At 46.1% G+C, this 22,480-nt stretch overlaps 2 protein-coding genes across 2 annotated transcripts in view; both read left to right on the top strand.

Annotated features, from left to right (window-relative positions):
- The window catches only part of LOC148500733 (uncharacterized), a 72,360-nt gene extending 50,285 nt beyond the window's left edge, over window positions 1-22,075 (top strand). Inside the window, exon 6 of the mRNA XM_088451413.1 lies at window positions 20,002-22,075. Coding sequence (XP_088307539.1) covers window positions 20,002-21,140 — 1,139 coding nt within the window. The 3' untranslated portion in view covers window positions 21,141-22,075. The remainder of the gene's footprint in view (window positions 1-20,001) is intronic.
- On the top strand, window positions 1,218-18,231 carry LOC148500734 (uncharacterized). Its single transcript, XM_088451411.1, has 4 exons — window positions 1,218-1,279; window positions 1,636-1,810; window positions 13,076-13,739; window positions 18,146-18,231. The coding sequence occupies exons 3-4, from the start codon at window positions 13,199-13,201 to the stop codon at window positions 18,154-18,156; spliced, it is 552 nt and encodes a 183-aa protein (XP_088307537.1). The 5' UTR covers window positions 1,218-1,279; window positions 1,636-1,810; window positions 13,076-13,198; the 3' UTR covers window positions 18,157-18,231.
- Window positions 22,076-22,480: the final 405 nt, after the last annotated feature.

Raw genomic sequence — 22,480 nt, 5'->3', positions numbered from 1 at the left:
GGACTGAACGATAACCATATCGTTTTTCGTTCCGTCATCCAAAATATCGCTGCGTGTGTACGCAGCTTAACTCTGCTGAGACCTGAGGTTCAAGGTGTGCGAAAAAAACTCACTTCTATGAGATCTTGGATAGTGAAACAGATTTATTAATGTAAATATGTGACACTGTATCTAACACTATGTAAAATAACATTTCATAAACAGGATAAAATCATTTCATAGACAGTAAACAAAAAATATAAAAACATACCTCCTTTCAGCGGGACAGTCCTGTTTTTCTATTGACAGTGCTGGGGTGGGGGGGGGGGGGATGGAGTCCAGTCATCTCGAAGATGCTGGCCCGTTAGTGATGTAAACAGGGCGTCCTGTGAGACCGCGTCCCCTTTACCAACTGACCGCGCCAATTTTTTGGACATGCTCTTGGGCCGCACAACTCCAGAGTCGGAAGGTTCAAAAATTGGGAGGTATGTACTACCTATAGAATGATAATGCAGTACCAGAGTCTGCTCCAGCTGTACTATAGTAACAAAATGTTTTCCTCCACCTGTAGTATACCAACACTGGGGTCTACTCCACCTGTATAATGATAGTGCAGCACCAGACTGCTCCAGCAGTAGTATTAGAACAAAAGGTTCTGCTCCATCTGTATCATACCAACAGTTGTGTCTGCTCCACCTGTATAATGATAGTGCAGTACTAGAGGCTGCTCCAGCTATATTACAGTGACACCAGGGTCTGCTAAACCTGTATAATATATAACAATGTTGTTTGCTCTACCTGTATGATGATAACTAGGCACCACAGTCTGCTCCACCTGTATAATAATAATAACAAATCCCATTACCTGCTATGACGGTAAGGTATATTTGCTGCTGTGTGACCGTCACCCGGAAGCTGCAGCAGTTACAGAAGACACGGCGATCTACATAGCCACGCACCGTCCCGCCCACCTAGCTATGGCTACTATGTGCCCCCTCCGCTCTTATCATAGTGACCGTTCTCCTCTCATTCCCCTCAGAGCGGAGATTGGCAGCAGCGAGTAGCCAATCAGGCGGCAAAAACAGAAAGGACGTCCTGTAACTAGCAGCAACCTGAAATCCGCCGCTTACAAACTTTATCACTAGTGTAAAAGGAGTATAGTATAATGGTGTCCTCATGTACAGTGAACGGGCGGCCATATTCTTATAATCGTCTAGTAACTCTAATCACAGAGCAGAGTGGGCGGGACCACAGGAGGCTTCAGCTGCCATTTTGTCTAAGATAACACAGCCGGAGCCAGGTAACGCGTCATGTATATAAAATATTATTACTATTATTATTATTATATAGGGGAGAGGGGACTGTACAGTGATATATGAGGGGGAATAACACAGCTCCCAGCACACACTGATATTTGGTATTATTATTATATAGGGGATAGAGGGGACTGTACAGTGATATATGAGGGGGAGTAACACAGCTCCCAGCACACACTGATATTTGGTATTATTATTATATAGGGGATAGAGGGGACTGTACAGTGATATATGAGGGGGAGTAACACAGCTCCCAGCACACAATTTGTAAGGCGCTGCGGAACACTTGTGGCGCCGTATAAATAAAGGATGATAATAATAATATGTGGTATTATTACAGCTAGATCCCCTTCAGTTTCTGTACCCTGACGTCATCAGCTTCTGTCTAACGTCAATCCCTACCATCCACGCGGGCATAGAGGGGAATATAACCTTGTGGCGAACCTCCAAACCTCTTAGCGTGGGTCCAGAGTGGAGCGTGAAGAAGGCGACGTGTCTGTGTGCGGCAGCAGCAGGTAATGGTGTCCTGCTATACTATACAGGGGAACAGTCTGTATTGTCCTACTATACAGAGTGAGTGGCCTGTGATGTCCATCTATACAGGGGGAGCAGCCTGTGGTGTCCAACTTTACAGGGGGAACAGCCTGTGGTGCCCTACTATAGGTGGAGCAGCCTTTGGTGTCCTACTATACATGGGGAGCAGCCTATGGTGTCCTACTATACATGGGGAGTGGTCTGCGGTGTCCTGTTAATATTATACAGTGGGAGCAGCCTGTGGTGTCCTGTTGTTATTATTTTAAAGGGAGCAGCATGTGGTGTCCTGTTATTATTAATATTATACAGGGGGAGTGGCATGTAATGTCCTGTTACTATTATAATACAGGGGAGCAGCCTGTGGTGTTCTCTTACTAATGTTATACAGGGGGAGCAGCTTGTGGTGTACTGTTACTATTATTATACAGTTTGAGCAGCCTGTAATGTGCTGTTATTATATAGCAGTAGAGTAATAATAATGCTAATGAGTTGTCAGAGAATGGAATAACACATAATAGATATAACATGTATGTATGGGAAGTAGTCTGTATCCTGACAGTTAGAATCCTGATGTACGTCTGTGGGATCTGGATGGCCAAAATGCCAACAACTTCAAACGGTGAGTGTTAGGGTTAGGCTTAGAATACTTATCGAAAATTTGCAGCATTTTCAATGTTGGGATTCAGATGCCGGCATTCTGATTTTGACCATCGGAATGCCATACCCAACCCGTATTTATGAGGAAAGGTTATGTCAAATTTAAGAAGAGAAATAGTGTGTATTAAGAATTTTACATTTGTGCCTTGAAACTTGTCAAGTACAGTAGAGATAAATATTAACCATGATGTAATAAAAGTTATGTTTTAAACTCAATAAATTTTCATTCCTAAAAGAGTGCTCACACAACTAAGTTCTTTTTCTCTTCTTAATTTGACATAACTTTACCCAACTCTAGTGAGCACCACCACTACCCCATACATGATTAACAATAGTTTAATAATTAGGGAATAGTGGCTGTATTATCTTTCTTATTTTCTCTTTACTTTGCCTGTGCGACGATCTATCCAACTCCCCTCTTTTCCCCTTTTCCAAATCAATAAGTAAGGTAACTAGACCTCTCACGTTTATAATGTTCTCTATTTCATTATTATTTCATGCCAGGCCAGAGCAGGTAGACCACTGCTTCCCCTCACGGCCATTATACTGCGCCTCATATCAGTTATACTGTCCCAGCGTCAGGTGTAAGATGGTGGGGCTGGTGGAAACGTGGTCACACATTATGGTGCATAGTGGCATCAGGTTTCTGCATCTTAAGGGCACATCAGCAGCTGAAATTAATCCCGACTTGTCGAGGTGTACGGTGATAAAGTCATGGAACCAGGTTTAGGTTTGGTGCACTGCCTACAGGACATACGTTCAAGATGAGCAGCCAAGCACGTCCACTCAGCCAACTGCACCCATGAGTTGTTATGGCGCTTCCACTGGGAGGTTCTGGACTATCCTCCCTATAGCCCTGACCTGGGACAAAGTGATTTCCATCTCTTTGGACCATTGAAGAACCACCTGTGTCGAAGGCGATTTGCAACCGATGGTGAAGTTTAGCATCCGTCATGTCCTGGCTTCAGGCGCTTGACTCTGATTTCTTCTATGCTGTGATAGATGCCTTGGTGTAATATTGGAACAAATGCTTAGACAAATATGGGGACTATGTAGATAAATAATCTGCACCAAGGCCATACTGTTGATTATACGTATATGTATGAGTTGAATACATTTACACAATGAGAGGTCTTGTTACTTTAATTATTGAACCACCCTCGTGTGTGTATGTATATATATATAGATATAGATATATATATATATATAGATATCGATATATATATATATATACCAGATGATACATAACGGGTAAGCAGTCGGGAAGCCGACGGACGTAATCCCGACCGCCGGCTTCCCGACTGCTTACTCCCGGCAAGGCACTAATGACAGGCGTCGAAATCCTGACACCGGTCATTAGACCTACGCCGGGAGCCCGACACCCGGCTTATGGATCGAAGGTAAGCCGGGCGCGGATAGCCGCGTTTTAGGTTTAGGGCTCCTGGGGGGACTTAGGGTTAGGCATCCCCCAGGGAAGTTAGGTTTAGGCTAGGGGAGGGGGGGGGGTTAGGGTTAGGCACTTGGGGGGGAAGGAGGTTAGGGTTAGGCACTTGGGGGGGAGGTTAGAGTTAGGCACCCCTAAGGGAGGGTTAGGGGGGGGAATTAGGTTAGCATACTTACCTTAATGGACGATCGGGATTTCCCCCTGTGTCGGGCTGCCGCTGTCGGGATTTGAACCGCCGGCCATGTGGCCGGCGGTCAATCATACTGATTCCATAACAGGAGCTGGGAAGGATCTGTGAGAAGGACACATACAGGCCATGTAACGGCTGCACTCCCTGAGATGAGACTGTCTGTCAGGGCATCTTGTTATACTGAGTGATAGAAACTCTCTTAGAGACAGCCAGTGGCTGTGACAGTCCCCAGAGAGGGTCACTGATTATCCCCTAGGACATGTCTCACCCCTCCCTATACTGCACACACATGGCCGGCAGGCTGGTCACACATGACCCCCACATATGCTGGGATCTGTACACAGTATTAGCAAGAATAGCAGTAGCAGGTAGTCCCACACCAGCTAGGATCTGTACACTGAATCAGCAGGAACAACAGAAGCGGGGAGTCACACCAGCTGGGATCTGTACACTGTATCAGCATGAAGAGCAGAAGCGGGTAGTCGCACCCCAGCTGAACTCTGTACACTGTATTAGCAGGAAGAGTAGTAGTCGCACACCAGCTGGGACTTGTACACTGAATAAGCAGGAAGAGCAGAAGCGGGTAGTCCCACACCAGATGGAATCTGTACACTGTATCTGCAGGAAGAGCAGAAGCTGGGAGTCACACGTGAGCTGGGAACTGTACACTATATTAGCAGGAAGAGCAGAAGCATGTAGTCACATACCAGCTGGGATCTGTACACGGAATCAGCAGGAAGAGCAGAAGCTGGTAGTCACACACCAGATGTGATCTGTACACTGTATCAGCAGGAAGAGCAGTAGTAGGTAGTTCCACACCAGCTGGGATCTGTACACTGAATCAGCAGGAAGAGCAGAAGCGGGTAGTCCCACACCAGCTGGGATCTGTACACTGTATCAGCAGGAAGAGCAGAAGCGGGTATTCACACACCAGCTGGGATCTGTACACTGAATCAGCGGGAACAGCAGAAGCGGGGAGTCACACCAGCTGTGATCTGTACACTGTATTAGCAGGAAGAGCAGAAGCTGGTAGTCGCACACCAGTTGGGACTTGTACACTGTGGGCCTGATTCAGAACCGCTGTGCACTCGCATCTGGGTCGATGATGGGCCAGTGCGCACGACGGAGCCGGCTCCGTCGTGCGCATGCGCGAGACCCGGATAGCGACGGGCACTCCGGGGCGTTCTGTCGATGTTGAGTGACAGCTCGCCCCCTTTGGTGGGCGGGCTGGGGGATTGGCTGCCCAAACAGAGGCGGTCCCATAGGAAAACCTCCGTTTGGGGGCGGCCCCACTGACATCTAACAGAGCCGAAATCTCTCTGGGGCTTGCGGCAACGAGACCCTACCACAAGGGTCTCGTCGCAAGCCCGATGGTCTTGACCATTGCGACCATCTTCCTGGCCGCTCGCTATAGCTGTGGGTGGTCACCCACAGCTATGTGAGCAGCCAGGAGGCCGTTCTAAAAAAAAAAAAGACCGGCCCTGATTCAGAGCGAGCGCTCTGTCAGAGCGACCGGCTCTGAATCAGGCCCTGAATCAGCAGGAAGAGCAGAAGCGGGTAGTCCCACACCAGCTGGGATCTGTACACTGAATCAGCAGGAGGAGCAGAAGCGGGTAGTCCCACACCAGCTGGGATCTGTACACTGTATCGTCGGGAAGAGCAGAAGCGGGTAGTCCCACACCAGATGGGATCTGTACACTATCAGCAGGAAGAGCAGAAGCAGGTAGTCGCACACCGGCCGGGATCTGTACACTGTATCAGCAGGAAGAGCAGAACCTGGGAGTCACACATGAGCTGGGACCTGTACACTATATCAGCAGGAAGAGCAGATGCAGGTACTCGCACACCAGATGTGATCTGTACCCTGTATCAGCAGGAAGAGCAGTAGTAGGTAGTCACACACCAGCTGGGGTCTGCACAGTGAATCAGCAGGAAGAGCACACTGAATCAGTAGGAAGAGCAGAAGTGGGTAGTCGCACACCAGCCGGGATCTGTACACTGCATCAGCAGGAAGAGCAGAAGCGGGTAGTCACACAGCAGCTGGGATCTGTACACTATATCAGCAGGAAGAGCAGAAGCGGGTAGTCCCACACCAGTTGGGATCTGTACACTGTTTCTACTTCAGGGTCCGTAGGGGGTCCACAGGGTTGACCTTGGGGTATAGCTGGATCTGGATCCACGGGCACCACGCAGTTAAAGCTTTCACTGCTCCCAGGATGCACTTGGGTCCGTCCTTCTCTATACCCCGCCCCCGAGCCACAGGCACCTCAGTTTTAGTTGGTGCCCGGCCGGAGTCGGGTCATCCTGTCGCAGTGGGGCTGTGGGAGCAGCCCCTAAGCTTTATTTTAAAGACAAAATTTTTTCTTTTTTTACTCTATTAGAGCGGCAGCATCAGACTGTCCTTTAGGACGTCCAGGCTGCCGCTCCTCCCCGCTGGCGCCGCGACGCCAGTACAGATCTGGGGATCGCGGCGGGACCCCAGAGTCTGTACTAGCCGGGCTCTGGGGACTCCCATGACTACTGCCGGACGCGACGGGGATCAGGTAAGCCGCGGGTCGCTGCGTGCGGTGGCCCGCGGATACTTCAATGCAGTCAGGAGCCTCCGGTCTCTGGGGACAGACCGCAGGCGCTAGCAGCGGCGGCGGGCTCCCCCTCTAAGTAGAGGAATACCCCACGTGTCCGCTAGACCACCAGGGTGACAGGCTGGAAGCGGGACCGGCAACCCGGGGGTTAATTGCTAGCCAGGGGAGGCAGCCTTCCCTGTCTAGCGGCTCCTCCCCTCAGCTCAGCGCGCCCTTCAACTAGCAGTCTGGCGTCGCTGAGCTGCTCTTATCTTTCGTCCACTCTTCCTCTGAGGTCTCCGGCGGCCATCTTCACTGGCAGGCATCGCAGATCTTCCAGGCGGTATCAAGTGAACCGGTCCCCCTGTGTACCTCTCCCCTGCTAAAGGACAGTGTACACAGCGCTATAGCCCTCCCAGACACTGAATCTGGGCGGTTGATTGTGGCGGAAGGTGCAGTGAGTACTAACTTTTCTGCATTGTATGTGACTATTGCTAGTGCTGCCTGTCTGTGACTTATTCTCCTTTACTGTCAGCTTATACCTATCCCTTTCCTTCTCCTACGGCCCGGCAGGTGTGTGGGGGAAGGGCGTTTTCTGATACCCTCACTTATATAAATCACGTATTTGTGGGGTCAGTCACATACTGTTGTGTGCTACACAGTAACATATCTGGGCTGTTTGTGTCGCATACTGGTGAGTGCGCGGGTGTTAACACCATAATTCCTCTGATGATACGTATTTCTTGTGTATTTACTGTATCATGTCTGATGGGGAGACTGAGCGCTTTGTGGCTCCTGTGCTATTTTCCTGCAGACGCTGTGCTGCGGGAGTTGATGGGGAGGACTTATCTCAGGATGATCTGTGCGGGCGGTGCCAGCTGGTACCGGGTCCCTCCAACCCCCGTGTCACAGGACCCTCCTTGGGCGATGTTCTCACAGGTGCTGGCGTCAATTGCGGATCGGTTATCGGTCCCATCAACGGTCCCTTCTAGGGCGTTGCCCCAGCCCACCATCCCCCATTCCCCGGGTATTCCGCAAATATTGCAGTCTCCTCCCGGGGCCCAGACTGTGGGTCCTTATTCGGGACTGCCTGTGTATGTCCAGTCTCCTCCGGGGACACGTCAGTCTGTGGTGCCTTTTCAGAGTTTTACTCCGACGGCTCCTCCACCTTGGGTGGATGTTCTCTCTAGCTCTGTACAGAGTCTGGCGGCCTCATCATCGGCGTTTCAGTCGATGTTGCAAAGTGATGTGCCAACAAGGCCGCCCAAACGCCCTGTTGTGAGTTCACTGACTGCGCAGTTGTCGGACTCGGACGTGTCCTCAGATGATGGAGAAATCCATGAGGACTCTGACTATGATGCCATGGGACAGGAGGTGGAAGCTAAGTCCTCCATTAATGTTTCAGCCTTAGTTAGGGCGGTGCAGGCTATCCTACATGTAGAGAATGATGCGCCGGCCCCTAGGTCGAAGTTTCCTAATTTTAAAAAAGCCAAGGTAACTTTGAATGTGTTTCCCCTGTCTGATCAACTAACGGATCATATGGCGGCAGCCTGGCAATTACCCAGTAAGAGGTTCCATCCACAGAAGAGGTTGGCGTCAAATTATCCTTTTCCTGAAGCTCATTGCAGGAAATGGGAGACTACGCCGGCGGTGGATTCCCACGTCACCCGCTTGATTAAAAGCGCGACGCTGCCATTGCCGTCTATCTCCTCTTTGAAGGATCCCACGGACAGGAAGGTGGAAACTTGTTTGAATTCCATTTACTCTCTTTCCGGGGCGGTGGCTCGCCCGTCCATGGCTATCTCCTGGGTGGCTAAAGCCATTGAGGCCTGGGCCAATGCCTTGGAGGATACCTTTCCCGACGATGCTCCGGATATCCAGAGAGCGTTAGTGGGACAGATGCGGGATGCAGCTTCCTATATCGGGGAAGCGTCTTTGGATGCCAGCCTGCTCACTTCTAGGGTGTCGGCTGCAGCGGTGTCTGCTCGGCGGTCCCTGTGGCTGAGGTCCTGGAGAGCTGATGCAGACTCTAAGAAGGGTCTGGAGGCCTTGCCTTTTAATGGAGAATTACTATTTGGTCCGGATTTGGACAAAATAGTTGATACTTTGGCTAAGTCCAAGTCGGCTTTCCTCTCTTCGGCCTCTGCGCCGGCTAAAGTGAGGAGTTCTGCTTTTCGGGTTCAGGGTAAGGCCAAGGGTCAGTCCTTCCCGAGACATTCGGCGACCAAGGCCGTGCCCAAGAAGCAGGCATGGAGTGCTCGGCGCCCTTCTTCCAAGCAGGAGGATAAACCTGCTGCCTGATGGGACCCCAGAGTGGGAGGCCGACTTCTCCAATTCGCCCAGTGTTGGCACAATACCACCACGGATGCCTGGGTTCGAGAAGTAGTCTCTCAGGGGTACGCCCTGTCTTTTCGGTTCAGGCCGCCCCACCAGTTTTTCTGCACGAGTCCTTCTCTGGACAAGACCAAAGCTGTCCAGATTCAAGTAGCTATAGAATCCTTGATACAAGCAGGGGTCATTGTTCCCGTTCCGCAGTCTCAGCGCAGGACGGGGTACTATTCTACTCTGTTTCTGGTGCAGAAACCCAATGGTTCTCATCGCCCTATCCTGAATTTGAAGTCTCTGAACAAATACCTCAGAGTTCCCAGGTTCAGGATGGAAACGTTACGTTCCATCATTCTGGCGATGGAACCCAGGGATTATATGGTCTCCCTCAATATCCAGGACGCCTATCTCCATGTGCCCATAGCATCGGCACATCAGCGGTATCTGAGGTTTGCTAACCTGAACCATCACTACCAATTTCGGGCGTTGCCTTTCGGCCTTTCCACGGCTCCGAGGGTGTTCACCAAGGTGATGGCAGTTATGGCTGCCCACCTTCGGGGTCAGGGTATACGGCTGTTGCCGTACCTGGACGATCTTCTGCTGCTGGCAAGCTCCCCGGAGGTGCTTCTTCGACATCTCCACCTGACTATTGCTTGTCTTCAAGCACACGGGTGGTTGATAAATTGGAAAAAGTCCTCTCTGGTCCCATCACAACGGATGGTCCATCTGGGAGCACTTCTGGATTCTTGTCAACAAAGGATTTTCTTGACTCTGGAAAAGGTGTCCTCACTACAACTGAGGATACACAGTTGCCTGAGCAGTGGCAGGGTGTCGGTCCATGTGGCAATGAGAGTCCTGGGGTCCATGGTGTCGGCATTCGACATGGTGGAATTTGCCCAGTTCCATTCCAGACCCCAGCAGGGGCAGATTCTATCGGAATGGAACGGGTTACCTCACCGGATCCGATCCCAGATGCTGTCCCCGGAAGTGCGCCGGTCACTGGCGTGGTGGCTTCAGTCGGCTCATCTCGTCCAGGGTCGCCCCTTTTGGATCTCGGACTGGGTTCTGCTTACAACAGATGCCAGTCTCCGGGGTTGGGGGGCAGTGACCGGCTCGTTGTCTCTTCAGGGCCGTTGGTCGGCGGAGGAGGCCGCCCTTCCCATAAACGTTCTAGAGCTACGGGCGGTGTTCCGTGCTCTACTGTCAGGCACCGTTCTTCACGGAAGAGCAGTTCAGCTGCAATCGGACAACGCTACCACGGTAGCGTACATAAATCACCAGGGAGGGACTCGCAGTCGAGCTGCGATGTCGGAGGTGTCTCAGATCCTGGCTTGGGCGGAGTGCCATCTTCCAGCAATCTCGGCAGTCTTCATCCCGGGAGTCCTCAATTGGGAGGCAGACTTCCTCAGCCGTCACGACGTGCATCCCGGGGAATGGTCGCTTCACCCAGAGGTGTTTCAACTTCTCGTGGACCAATGGGGACTGCCGGAGTTGGACCTGATGGCCTCCCGTCACAACTGCAAGTTGCCCGTGTACGGCTCAAGGACAAGAGATGCAGGCGCAAGCCTAGTGGATGCGCTGTTGGTGAAATGGACGTTTCACCTAGCGTACCTGTTCCCTCCGATCTCCCTGCTACCTCAGGTACTCAGAAAAATCAAACAGGACGGGGGCACATTTCTGCTGGTGGCTCCAGCGTGGCCCAGACGTCCTTGGTACTCCGATCTCAGGAGCGTTCCTGCCTCAGCATCGGGACCTGCTGTCTCAGGGGCCCTGCCTTTACCCGGATCTGGGTCGGCTGTCTTTGACGGCGTGGCTCTTGAGACAGTTGTCTTAAGGTCCCGGGGTTTTTCTACCTCTGTCATCGGTACCATGCTGAGGGCGCGTAAGCCTGCCTCTGCACGGATTTACCACAGAGTGTGGCACACTTACTTTCAGTGGTGTGAGTCCAGAAACTTTGATCCTCAGGTGTTCAGGGTTTCTAGGATTTTGGCATTTCTCCAGTCAGGTCTTGACCTGGGCTTACGTCTGGCTTCCCTGAAGGTTCACGTATCGGCTCTGTCTGTTTGGTTCCAACGACGGATCGCTACCCTGCCTGATGTTCACACTTTTTTCCAGGGTGTGCTTAGGATTCAACCTCCCTTTGTGCCTCCTGTGGCTCCATGGGACTTGGCGGTGGTTCTTCGGGTCCTGCAGGGACCTCCCTTTGAGCCTCTTGAGTCTGTTGACCTCAAGTGGTTAACACTAAAAACTGTGTTTCTCCTGGCAATTGCTTCAGCCAGGAGGGTATCCGATTTGGGGGCACTTTCCTGTAGTCCCCCCTTCCTAATTTTTCACCAGGACAGGGCCGTGCTTCGTACTCGTCCTGAGTTTTTACCTAAAGTAGTCTCTAAGTTCCACATCAATCAGGAACTTGTGGTACCAGCTTTTCAATCTCCTGATCTTACAGCTGGTGAGGCTTCGTTGGACGTTGTCCGTGCTCTGAGTTTATGTTGATCGGACGGCTTCTGTAAGAAAGTCCGAATCTTTGTTTGTCCTCTTTGGTTTTCATAAGAGGGGTTGGCCTGCCAACAAACAAACAGCCCGTTGGCTTTGTTCTGTTATTAGGGAGGCTTATATACAGGAACGTTTACCTGTTCCGGCCTCTGTTAAGGCTCATTCCACTCGGTCTGTGGGTCCTTCTTGGGCTGCTAGACGTGGTGCCTCCGCTGTTCAGCTGTGCAAGGCAGCCACTTGGTCTTCCATTCAGACATTTTTGAGGTTTTATGCGTTTGACACCTTTGCCTCTCAGGATGCATCCTTCGGGCGCAGGATTCTCCTTTCTGCTCAGGAGCGTCCCCGCCCTTAGTTGAACTGCTTTGGGACATCCCCAAGGTCAACCCTGTGGACCCCCTATGGACCCTGAAGTAGAAAACAAGAGATATGGTAAAAACTTACCTTTGTTATCTCTGTTTCTACGAAGTCCATAGGGTCCACAGGGCGCCCGCCCTGACGCACCTGGCTTCTAATGGGCTGTGTGGCTGGTCACCGGTTTTCCGTCTCCCATTTCTGTGAGTATGGTTTCTTGTGTGTTCCAGTCTTCCTTCTCTCTGTTTAGTCTCCTCCTCCGGCCTTGGCTGCTTACCAACTGAGGTGCCTGTGGCTCAGGGGCGGGGTATAGAGGAGGACGGACCCAAGTGCATCCTGGGAGCAGTGAAAGCTTTAACTGCGTGGTGCCCGTGGATCCAGATCCAGCTATACCCCAAGGTCAACCCTGTGGACCCTATGGACTTCGTAGAAACAGAGATAACAAAGGTAAGTTCTTACCATATCTCTTGTTATCAGCAGGAAGAGCAGAAGCGGGTAGTCGCACACCAACCACGATCTGTACACTGTATCAGCAGGAAGAGCAGAAGTGGGTAGATAAACAAGAATTGGTACACTGTTTCACCTAACCCTGTGTGCAGGAATAGTTTGGATAGCACTAGTAATCACCTAGCTGCAACTGCTATGTATGCTCCTGCTTTATAGTGTCAGGGTGAGAATTCAAGGGCATTAGGACTTGCAGGCAACTTGCACATGCACTGATCAACTTCCACTCATGTACACTGGTCACTCTTCTCAGCCAGCCACTCTCTTACCAGCTTCTCATACTGCCCAATTGATATATATTACATGGAAGATGAGTAACAAATCCTAGTACGGCAAGATGAGGAGCCGCTAAGTTAGAAGGAACTTAACCCACTGTAAGAGCTGCCATGGAGCACATCAAAGAAAATACATTTTCAGATTCAAAATTTGTTATTTTCTCTTAATATCCAGTTGGAGGACTCTGTATACTATAAGGCAGAGAGTTTAGTGTAGAATCACCAGCAGGAATATAAGAGTTAATATAAAGTGACCATGCTGCTGTTACCATACTCTGTACCTCATAGTATCCAGTATCCCTTAGAGGACTAAGATGGATTCATAATGTAAGTACAGATATCCAATATTTCATTGTATGACCTGTGTGTGTCTAATTCACTAATATTCTTCTATCTAATCTCAATGATACAAAAATTATTCAACTTTTATTTTATGGGTTATTTAGAGTGAAGATCTGACTGACATTAAGGTAGTAGATGTAGAGGGAGAAGAGACGTATGTGACTGATAATAAGGCAAAAGATACAGAGGGAGAAGAGACCTATGTGACTGATATTAAGGTAGAAGATATGGAGGGAGAAGAAGAGACGTATGTGACTGATATGAAGGTAGAAGACATAGAGGGAGAAGAAGAGACGTATGTGACTGATATGAAGGCAGAAGATAAAGAGGGAGAAGAAGAGACGTATGTGACTGATATAAAGGCAGAAAATACAGAGGGAGAAGTGACATATGTGACTGATATGAAGGCAGAAGATATAGAGGTAGAAGAAAAGACTTATGTGACTGATATGAAGGCAGAAGATATAGAGGGAGAAGAAGAGATGTATGTGACTTATATGAAGGCAGAAGATACAGAGGGAGAAGAGACGTATGTGACTGATATGAAGGCAGAAGATATAGAGGGAGAAGAGACGTATGTGACTGATATGAAGGCAGAAGATACAGAGGGAGAAATGACGTATGTGACTGATAAGGCAGAAGATATAAAGGTAGAAGAGATATTTGTGACTGATATGAAGGCAGAAGATATAGAGGGAGAAGAAGAGACGTATGTAATGGGGGATCAGCAGTGTAAGGAGGACAAAATCCCTACAAATATCAACACTGGTGAGTAATAAACACTTTTCTCTGCACAATAAAAACATAGTGTTCCGTATCATTTTAACCAATGTGTTATTTGTGTGGACTTTGTATGTTCCCCCAGTTTTGTGTGGATTTCCTTCTCCAATCCAAGAATATACTGGGATGTTAATTGACTTCTAACACAATGCACATTTGTCTTCTGGTATTTCAATAGTAAGCACCAATGTGTATGGGACTTGTCTGAATATCTTGCATATAGCAATAAGATTGGCTCCTAATAAGAAACATAATAATAAAAATGCATTCAGTACAATAATCTCTTATGCTACATCCTCCTCAGCCCCCATTAAGCTCCTGTTCTCCCCCTCACATCATGTCATTGTGTGTTACCAGCCCAGAGATCTGTCCAGTCTTCTCCTCACACTCTCTGGTGTATGTCACACATGAGTGCAAATGACATCACTATTATGATTAAATCACTGGTCAACGGAATGAGATCCAATGTGACATTACCCATGATCCTCCTTGTGCACTACCACATCTTATAATAAGTATTATCTAATGAAAACAGACATTTTTTTGCAAAGGGCAAAAAAATAAGGGTTAAAGACAAATATGCCTTTGTTGGGGCACTCTTAGGAGGAAATTAGTCTCTCTTAATATGTAAAGATAGATGAATGTGATAGGGCTAAACCTTAACATTTAATACAAAACCTAAAATAAATTCTCTCCTATAAATAGCTCTATAACAAAAGGGGAGGTAAACAGTACAAGAGAATACAAAATCACAATAAGAATACAAAAAATAAATAAATCTCTGCCCACCACTGTGTCAGAGTGGGATATACAATAGAATATGTATATATCACAATGTATTATGGGCATAAATTCCCAAATGATCACTGATCAGGGTGAGCAATGTACAGGTAAAAAAGGCGAAAATATAAATGTGGCGGATCTCACACTCTACTTGTTCAAACAAAAGTCTCAAAGAGATAACTATAGCACACCATCGAGTAACAAACTACAGTGCTTAGATGCATTCTTCTAGAGACATGAAATGTATTTATATTAGTGTACTGCAGCCAAATAATTAGGGAAGAAGGAATCCCTGTAAATTGGTTAGACTGATACTCTGAGAAAAATATATTATTAAAACATAAGCAAATCAATGAAAAACAGTGGAATGCTCTACACAATATACCAATGAGAATAAGATCACATATCAGAGGGATGGTGAAAATCATATATTGACAAACTAAATACACATAGCTGGATGAAATAATAATTATAGACCAGTGCTTATAGTGATCTAACAATGTGCAGGTGAGAATAGATCTTAAAATATCACGTTATAAATCACAAAAATAAGACAGCTGAATAATGTCTTTTAACAGGCTAAATGTGCTTAATCCCAGAGAAAATATACATAAATATCCTCAATGGGTATAAATAATCAGGGTGAAGAAAAAGATTAAGCAACACTGCTTAGGATAACTTGTGAGAGACAGAATAATATACATCACATTGAGATTGCTTATATGATATGTACAGTTGGTGTATTGCACTCAAACGGGGATTTTTACAAAGGAGAAAAGAAGGAAGGAAAGTCTGGGGTATAGGAAACGTGATGTCACTTCTACTTTCCTCCTGTCAGACTCAAACAGAGGATGAGAGAGTGCATACAACGTGTTAACCCAGATGAAACAAGAGATAGTGCTTCTGCTGTCTGAAATAAGGCTGAGTCTCTCCCCTGTTACCATATGGGCATTGCAGGAGGAGTCATCTGCCAGGACTCAGATGAGAGGGCGCTCTTGGTCACCTGATCAGGTGACCAAGCCGTATCCTTTAACCACTTAACTGACGAATTTTGTTTCCAAAAACTGCTCCAAAATTGTCGTTTTTTCCTCTTCTACCTCTTCCGCTCTGTGCCCTGCACCATTCCCCTACCCCGTCATGCTGCCTCCCCCGCTCTGTGCTCTGCACCATTCCCCTACCATTTCCTGCTGCCTCCCCTGCTCTGTGTCATGCATCATTCCCTTATCCTGTCATGTTGCCTCCCCCTCTCTGTGCCATTTCCCTACCCTGTCCTGCTGCCTTCCCTGCTCTGTGCCTTGCCCCAAACCCCTACCCTGTTCTGCTGCCTCCCCCGCTCTGTGCCCTGCCTACCCTGCTCTGCTGCCTCCCCATCTCTGTGCCCTACACCGTTCCCCTAACCTGTCCTGCTGCTTCTCCCATGTTGTGCCCCGCACCATTCCCCTACCCTGTCATGCTGCCTCCCCTGCTCTGTTCCCTGCACCAATTTCCCTACCCTGTACTGCTGCCTCCCCCCGCTGTGCCCTGCACCATTCCCCTACCCTGTCCTGCTGCCTCCCCTGCTCTGTTCCCTGCACCATTCCCTTACCCTGTCCTGCTGCCTCCCACACTCTGTGCCCTGCACCATTCCCCTACCCTGTCCTGCTGCCTCCCCTGCTCTGTGCCCTGCGCCATTCCCTTACCCTGTCCTGCCTCCATTGCTCTGTGCCCAGCACAATTCCCCTATCCTGTCCTGCTTCCTCCCCCATTCTGTGCCCTTCACCATTCCTCTACTCTGTCCTGCTTCCTCCCCCACTTTGTGCCCTACGCCATATCCCTACCCTCTCCTGCTGCCTTCTCAGTTGTGCCCTGCACCATTCCCCTACCCTGTCCTGCTGCCTCCCTTGCTCTGTGCCCGGCACCATTGCCCTATCCTGTCCTGTTTCCTCCCCCGTTCTGTGTCCTGAACCATTCCCCTACCCTGTCCTGCCTCCCCTGCTCTGTGCCCTGCACCAAATTCCCTACCCTGTCCTGCTGCCTCCCCTGCTCTGTGCCCTGCACTATTCCCATAACCTTTCCTGCTGCATCACCCACTCTGTGCCGTCATCATTCTGTGTTGCTCTGTCCTATCACTCTCCTTCCCTCTCAGTGTTTATCTACATTGACTTATTACCCTAATTTAGCAACATGACTCTGGTGGGGCTACTCTACCTGAGGGTGATCAGAGGACCATGTAAAGGCTGCTATTGCAAAATATACACTATATGGACAAAACTATTTGGCCACACCTGTTAATCATTGAATTCAGGTGTTTTATTCAGACCCTTTGCCACAGTTGTATAAAAGTAAGCACCTAGCCATGCAGTCTCTATTTGCAAACATATGTGATACAAAATGGGCTGCTCTGAAGAGCTCAGTGACTTCAAGTGTGGTACTGTGATAGGATGCCACCTTTGCAATAAGACGGTTCGTAAAATATCATCCCTGCTGGATATTCCACGTTCAACTGGAAGTGATATTATTAGAAGGTGGAAGCATTTAGCAACAACAGTAACTCAGCCACGAAGCGGAATACCACGTCACTCACAGGAGCGGGGTCAAAGACTGCTGAGGCGCACGGTTCGTTAAAGTCGCCAACACTATGCTGATGCCATAGGTGAAGAGTTCCAAACTTCCACTGGCATTAATGTAAGCACAAAAACCGCGGCGGGAGCTTATTGAAATGGGCTTCAATGGCCGAGTAACACTACTCGCATCACCAAGTACAATGGCAAGCGTCAGATGGAGTGGTGTAAAGCAGACCGACACTGGACTGTGGAGCAGTGGAAACGTGTTCTGTGGAGTGATGAATCCTGCTTCTCTGTTTGGCAGTCAGATGGGCGTTTCTTTACCAGCGGGTAATAACATCAGAGACTAAAGCTCTGCATTATAGATAGTGCTATTTATTCACACTGAGCTAACTGAAGTAATTAAAATAATTAAATAGGATTATTGCTCATGAGGTCAGCTCTAAGGAATATCACACTCAATGGTAACCACATATAACGCTTGACTTAATATACAATAAATTTAAATAGTGAATAAATACATCAATAGCTCCATATAAGAGAGACTTCTTTGTTTCGCTGATTATTAGAGAACAAATATAGATATTTAAATTGCTTTTCTCTGCTGTCCAGATACTCAATGTTAAACTGTATTATTATAAGAAGCTTCACGTCCTTAATTATACTGTATCCACATTTAGCTACAAATTTAAACAAAAAAAACAATTATATGCGCATCAAAATTAGCTCCTCTCTGCTAGGCATATCATTAATAGTAATAGACTTCAAATAAAAGAGAAAATAGAAGTAAAAGTAGAAAAACATGTCTATATTCATAATGCATCCACATTAGAGCAGCAACAAATAGGAGTAGTTATTAACCCATTCACTGTATAGTAGCTTATCATATATAAGTATCCAACTTTACACCCATATGAATACTGGTGTGTGTATATATGTGTGTGTATATATATATATATATATATATATAATGAAAATGCATTACTAGAAAGGATAAAGAGATTTTTTTTATTTCCCACATTCTTCCATTTATATTTTATCCTCTGATGAAATTACCCGCTGGTAAAGAAACGCGTTAGAAATCCTGCTTTCAGTTTCTACTGATTGTCAACACAAGCAGGGGATGCAGCAGTTACACCAGACACCTAACCGGCACAAGTGTGAAGACCGATTGCTAGGTATATGGAGCATACAGTCTTTTAACCCTATTGCCTGCTGCAAGCCTTCCCAGCACCTGCCATCCACCACACAGGAGAGACGGCGGTCGGGATATAGCAGCGTGAGTACAGCGCTGTAATTGGAGGTTAACATGGTGGGGATAGATTGTTGGAAACTGCCATCCGGTTAGACAGCCCTGACAGCCAGGCTATTTGGAGTTCATACCAGAGTAAATGTGCAGCCCCGCGGGTGAGACAATTTCTATCTCATTGACTATAATTGTGGATACCATTGGCTCATATTTGCTGTGACCTTACACGGTGCTCGTAAAATGTTCTAGAGACTTGGACACTGGTTAATATATTAAGGAGGGGGATAGACAGCCTAATTCTATACAATTTTGTTGTAATTTTATTGTGCATATTTTCATATATATGTGTAATTTTATATTTGCTGGGACTCATGCAATATTGTATTTGAGAGAGATTGTAATAAATGTCATTGTTTTATCTATACACCTGGAGTGAATATACATTTTTAAAGCATTGATCGACTGATACAGCGCCGTTCTTTTCTCCCCCTTTCTGTTTCCGTGCTACATGTCTGTTAAGACTGCAGCGTTTTAATTAGAATCAGGAAATCAGCGCCCATTGGTTTAGTTTACCCTTTTGTATTTTAACATGACTGTACCCCAGTGCACAAAGGACTATAAAGACATAGTTTGAGGAGTTTGGTGCAGAAGTACTTGACTGGCCCACACAGGGCCCTGACCTCAACCCCATCGAGCACCCTTGGGATGAACTGGAATGGAGATTGCGAGCCGGGCCTTCTCGTCCAACAGCAGTACCTGACCTCAAATGCTCTTCTACAGAATGAATGAGCACAAATTCCCTCCAAAATCTTGTGGAAAGCCTTCCAAGAAGAGTGCAAACTGTTATAGCTGCAATAAGGGGACCAATTCCATATTAAAGTTTAAGTATACAATGTCATAACAGTCCCTGTTGGTGTAATGCTCAGGTGTCCAAATACTTTTGTCCATATAGTGTATATCCACGTGGGGAACTGTGCGTAGTGTGGATGCAGTTGTTTGTAATTAGGCCAGAAGTTTCCCATGTTTGTGTGAGGGTGGTCTAGATGGATATTGGGGTTCACCAGCGTCACTGGCTAATGAGGCATGTGCTGATAATGTGCTTGTGGCTTTATATGCTAATATTTTTTCTGTTCATTAAGGTTCTATTTTGTTGTTTGTACATTTGCAAATATAATAATGTGGTCATAGTTGGAACCTGCGAATTATATTTTTAATAGTTATACGGTGGTGTAGTGGTTAGCATTACAATCTCACCACACTGAAGTCAAGAGTTTTATTCCAAATGATGGTGCTATTTGTGTGTAGTTTGTATGTGTCTCATCCAATACTCCATAAATCATAATGGTAAGTTGATTGGCTTCTGGCACAAATTAATCCTAGTGTGTATATATGTGTATCCATTGGGTAGAGAATATAGATTGTAATCTCCACTGTAGCAGGGTGTGATGTGAATAACTGTGCTATATAAAAGAACTGACTGTAATAATTATTTTATTTCCATCAGATGAACAGAGGAGCATCAATAACTTGGAGGGAGATCACATCTTGTCTTCAGAAATTAAAATAGAAGATAACAACACACAAAAATCTCCAGGAGACAGATCTGTAGTGCCTCACAATGCAGATATATCATCTGATTCTTGTAATCTTCAGGACTGTTCTCCTGATACCTCAGCTTTTGTTACACACAGTGCATCTCATATCGGTGATAAAATATTTTCCTGTCCTGAGTGTGGAAAATGTTTTACATGTAACTCACATCTTGTTACACATCAGAAAAGTCACACAGGTGAGAAGCCATTTCCATGTTCTGAGTGTGGGAAACGTTTTACATATAAATCATTTCTTGTGAGACATCAGAGATATCACACAGGTGAGAAGCCATTTCCATGTTCTGAGTGTGGGAAATGTTTTACATGTAAATCACACCTTGTTACACATCAGAAAAGTCACACAGGTGAGAGGCCATTTCCATGTGCTGAATGTGGGAAACGTTTTACATATAAATCATTTCTTGTGCGACATCAGAGATACCACACAGGTGAGAAGCCATTTCCATGCCCTGAATGTGGGAAATGTTTTACAGAGAAATCATCTCTCATTACACATCAAAAAAGTCACACAGGTGAGAAACCATTTCCATGCTCTGAGTGTGGGAAATGTTTTACACACAAATCAACTCTAGTTAAACATCAGAGAACTCACACAGGTGAGAAACCATTTTCATGCTCTGAGTGTGGGAAATGTTTTGCACATAAATCACTTCTTGTGATACATCAGAGAAGTCGCACAGGTGAGAAGCCATTTGCATGTACGGAGTGTGGGAAATGTTTTAAACATAAATCAGATCTTGTTGTACATCAGAAATATCACACAGGTGAGAAACTATTTTCATGCTCTGAGTGTGGGAAATGTTTTACATATATATCACCTCTTGTGATACATCAGAGAAGTCACACAGGTGAGAAGCCATTTCCATGTACGGAGTGTGGGAAATGTTTTAAATGTAAATCAGATCTTGTTAAACATCAGAAACATCATACAGGTGATAAACCATTTCCATGTACGGAGTGTGGGAAATGGTTTACACAGAAATCAGCTCTTGTTATACATCAGAGAACTCACACAGGTGAGAAACCATTTTCATGCTCTGAGTGTGGGAAATGTTTTACATATAAATCACTTCTTGTTAGACATCAGAGAAGTCACACAGGTGAGAAACCATTTCCATGCCCTGAGTGTGGGAAATGTTTTACAGAGAAATCAGGTCTTGCTAAACATCTGCTGTCACACAAGAGAAAAGCATTTCTATAAGCTGATACAAAACAGGGTTGTAGCAACACTCCAGTCATACAGTATTTTAATATTTCATTTATCCGTCCACAGATAATTGGGATGTGTGTCATTAATATAAAAAGAGGAGGAATGTACAGCGCTAGGGAAATCTAAACAATAAATAATATAGTACTTGATGGAAGTGCAATAGAAATGTATAATATTTAATATGAACTCTCCCAGGATGGGTGAGAGATTTCACCATCTATGTCAGAAGGTGATCTGGATGTTCTAACTCTATTCGCTTCACCCAGATGGTTAAAACTAATCAATCTAAATCAACACTATTTTCTAATACCTCTGGTCTTTCACCAGATAGAGAAGAACCTCTTCACCTGGTCCTACCGACCACCTAAATATTTGTTTTCCTCTGTATGACTTCACTTATGTGATTTTGTTATATATATAATCAATCATGAAACAAAGAAGAAGACAAGGCGCATCTACATGAGTAAAAAATAACAATCACTTTTACTAAGTGTAATAAGCTCACATACATCACAGTAAACAGCGGCCAGCTCACACTCAACCCTCCGGGACCTCCGAATAGCACCCAGGGTGATGGATATCCACATTATACAAAGTGGCAATCTGTCCAGTTCTCCTTGCAACAAACAGCTTGGGATTCAGCTCGTGACGACACCACGTCCAACGTCAGACACCGAACCACGCCCAACTACTTTATATATATATATATATATATATATATATAGTACTGTGCAAACATTTTAGACAAGTGTAGAAATATGCTGCAAAGTGAGAATGCTTTAAAAAATAGAAGTGTTAATAGTTTATTTTTATCAATTTAAAATGCAGATAGATGAAAAATAGAACATAAACATAACCTTTATTGATAATTATAACATTATTATTTAAAAAAATCTAGCAAAGTATTGTGATTGGGGAAAATTAAATAAAAGGAAAATATGTGATCATGTGAATTAAAAAAAACGATTCTGTCAATATAATTTGTCCTGTGGTTTTTTCTTATACTCTAAGATAACAATTCAATATATCGTGATGTTTGTCGCAGATAGATATAATAAGCTTTTTCCATATGGCTTCTATAGTCACTTTGAGTGGCTCTATAATAAATATTAAGGTATCACGAGTAATGAAAAACCCAAAGTACTGTCTACCTATGGGTTATTGCAACCACTCAATATAATATAGTAATGAAATACCTCACGTGTGATATTAACAAAATTTTTAGACAATACAGTTGGCAGATTTAACCACTAATCATTTTACAGTATGACTGCTATCTAGAGACTGCTCATGAAATTGTAGACATATTTCATATGTATATAAACTAATGA

Source organism: Taudactylus pleione, unplaced genomic scaffold (assembly GCF_031769625.1).
Source record: "Taudactylus pleione unplaced genomic scaffold, aTauple2 ptg000547l, whole genome shotgun sequence".
Lineage (NCBI taxonomy): Eukaryota > Metazoa > Chordata > Amphibia > Anura > Myobatrachidae > Taudactylus > Taudactylus pleione.
The sequence above is the reverse complement of the archived record's forward strand: the minus strand, read 5'-3'. Positions and strand labels throughout refer to the sequence as shown.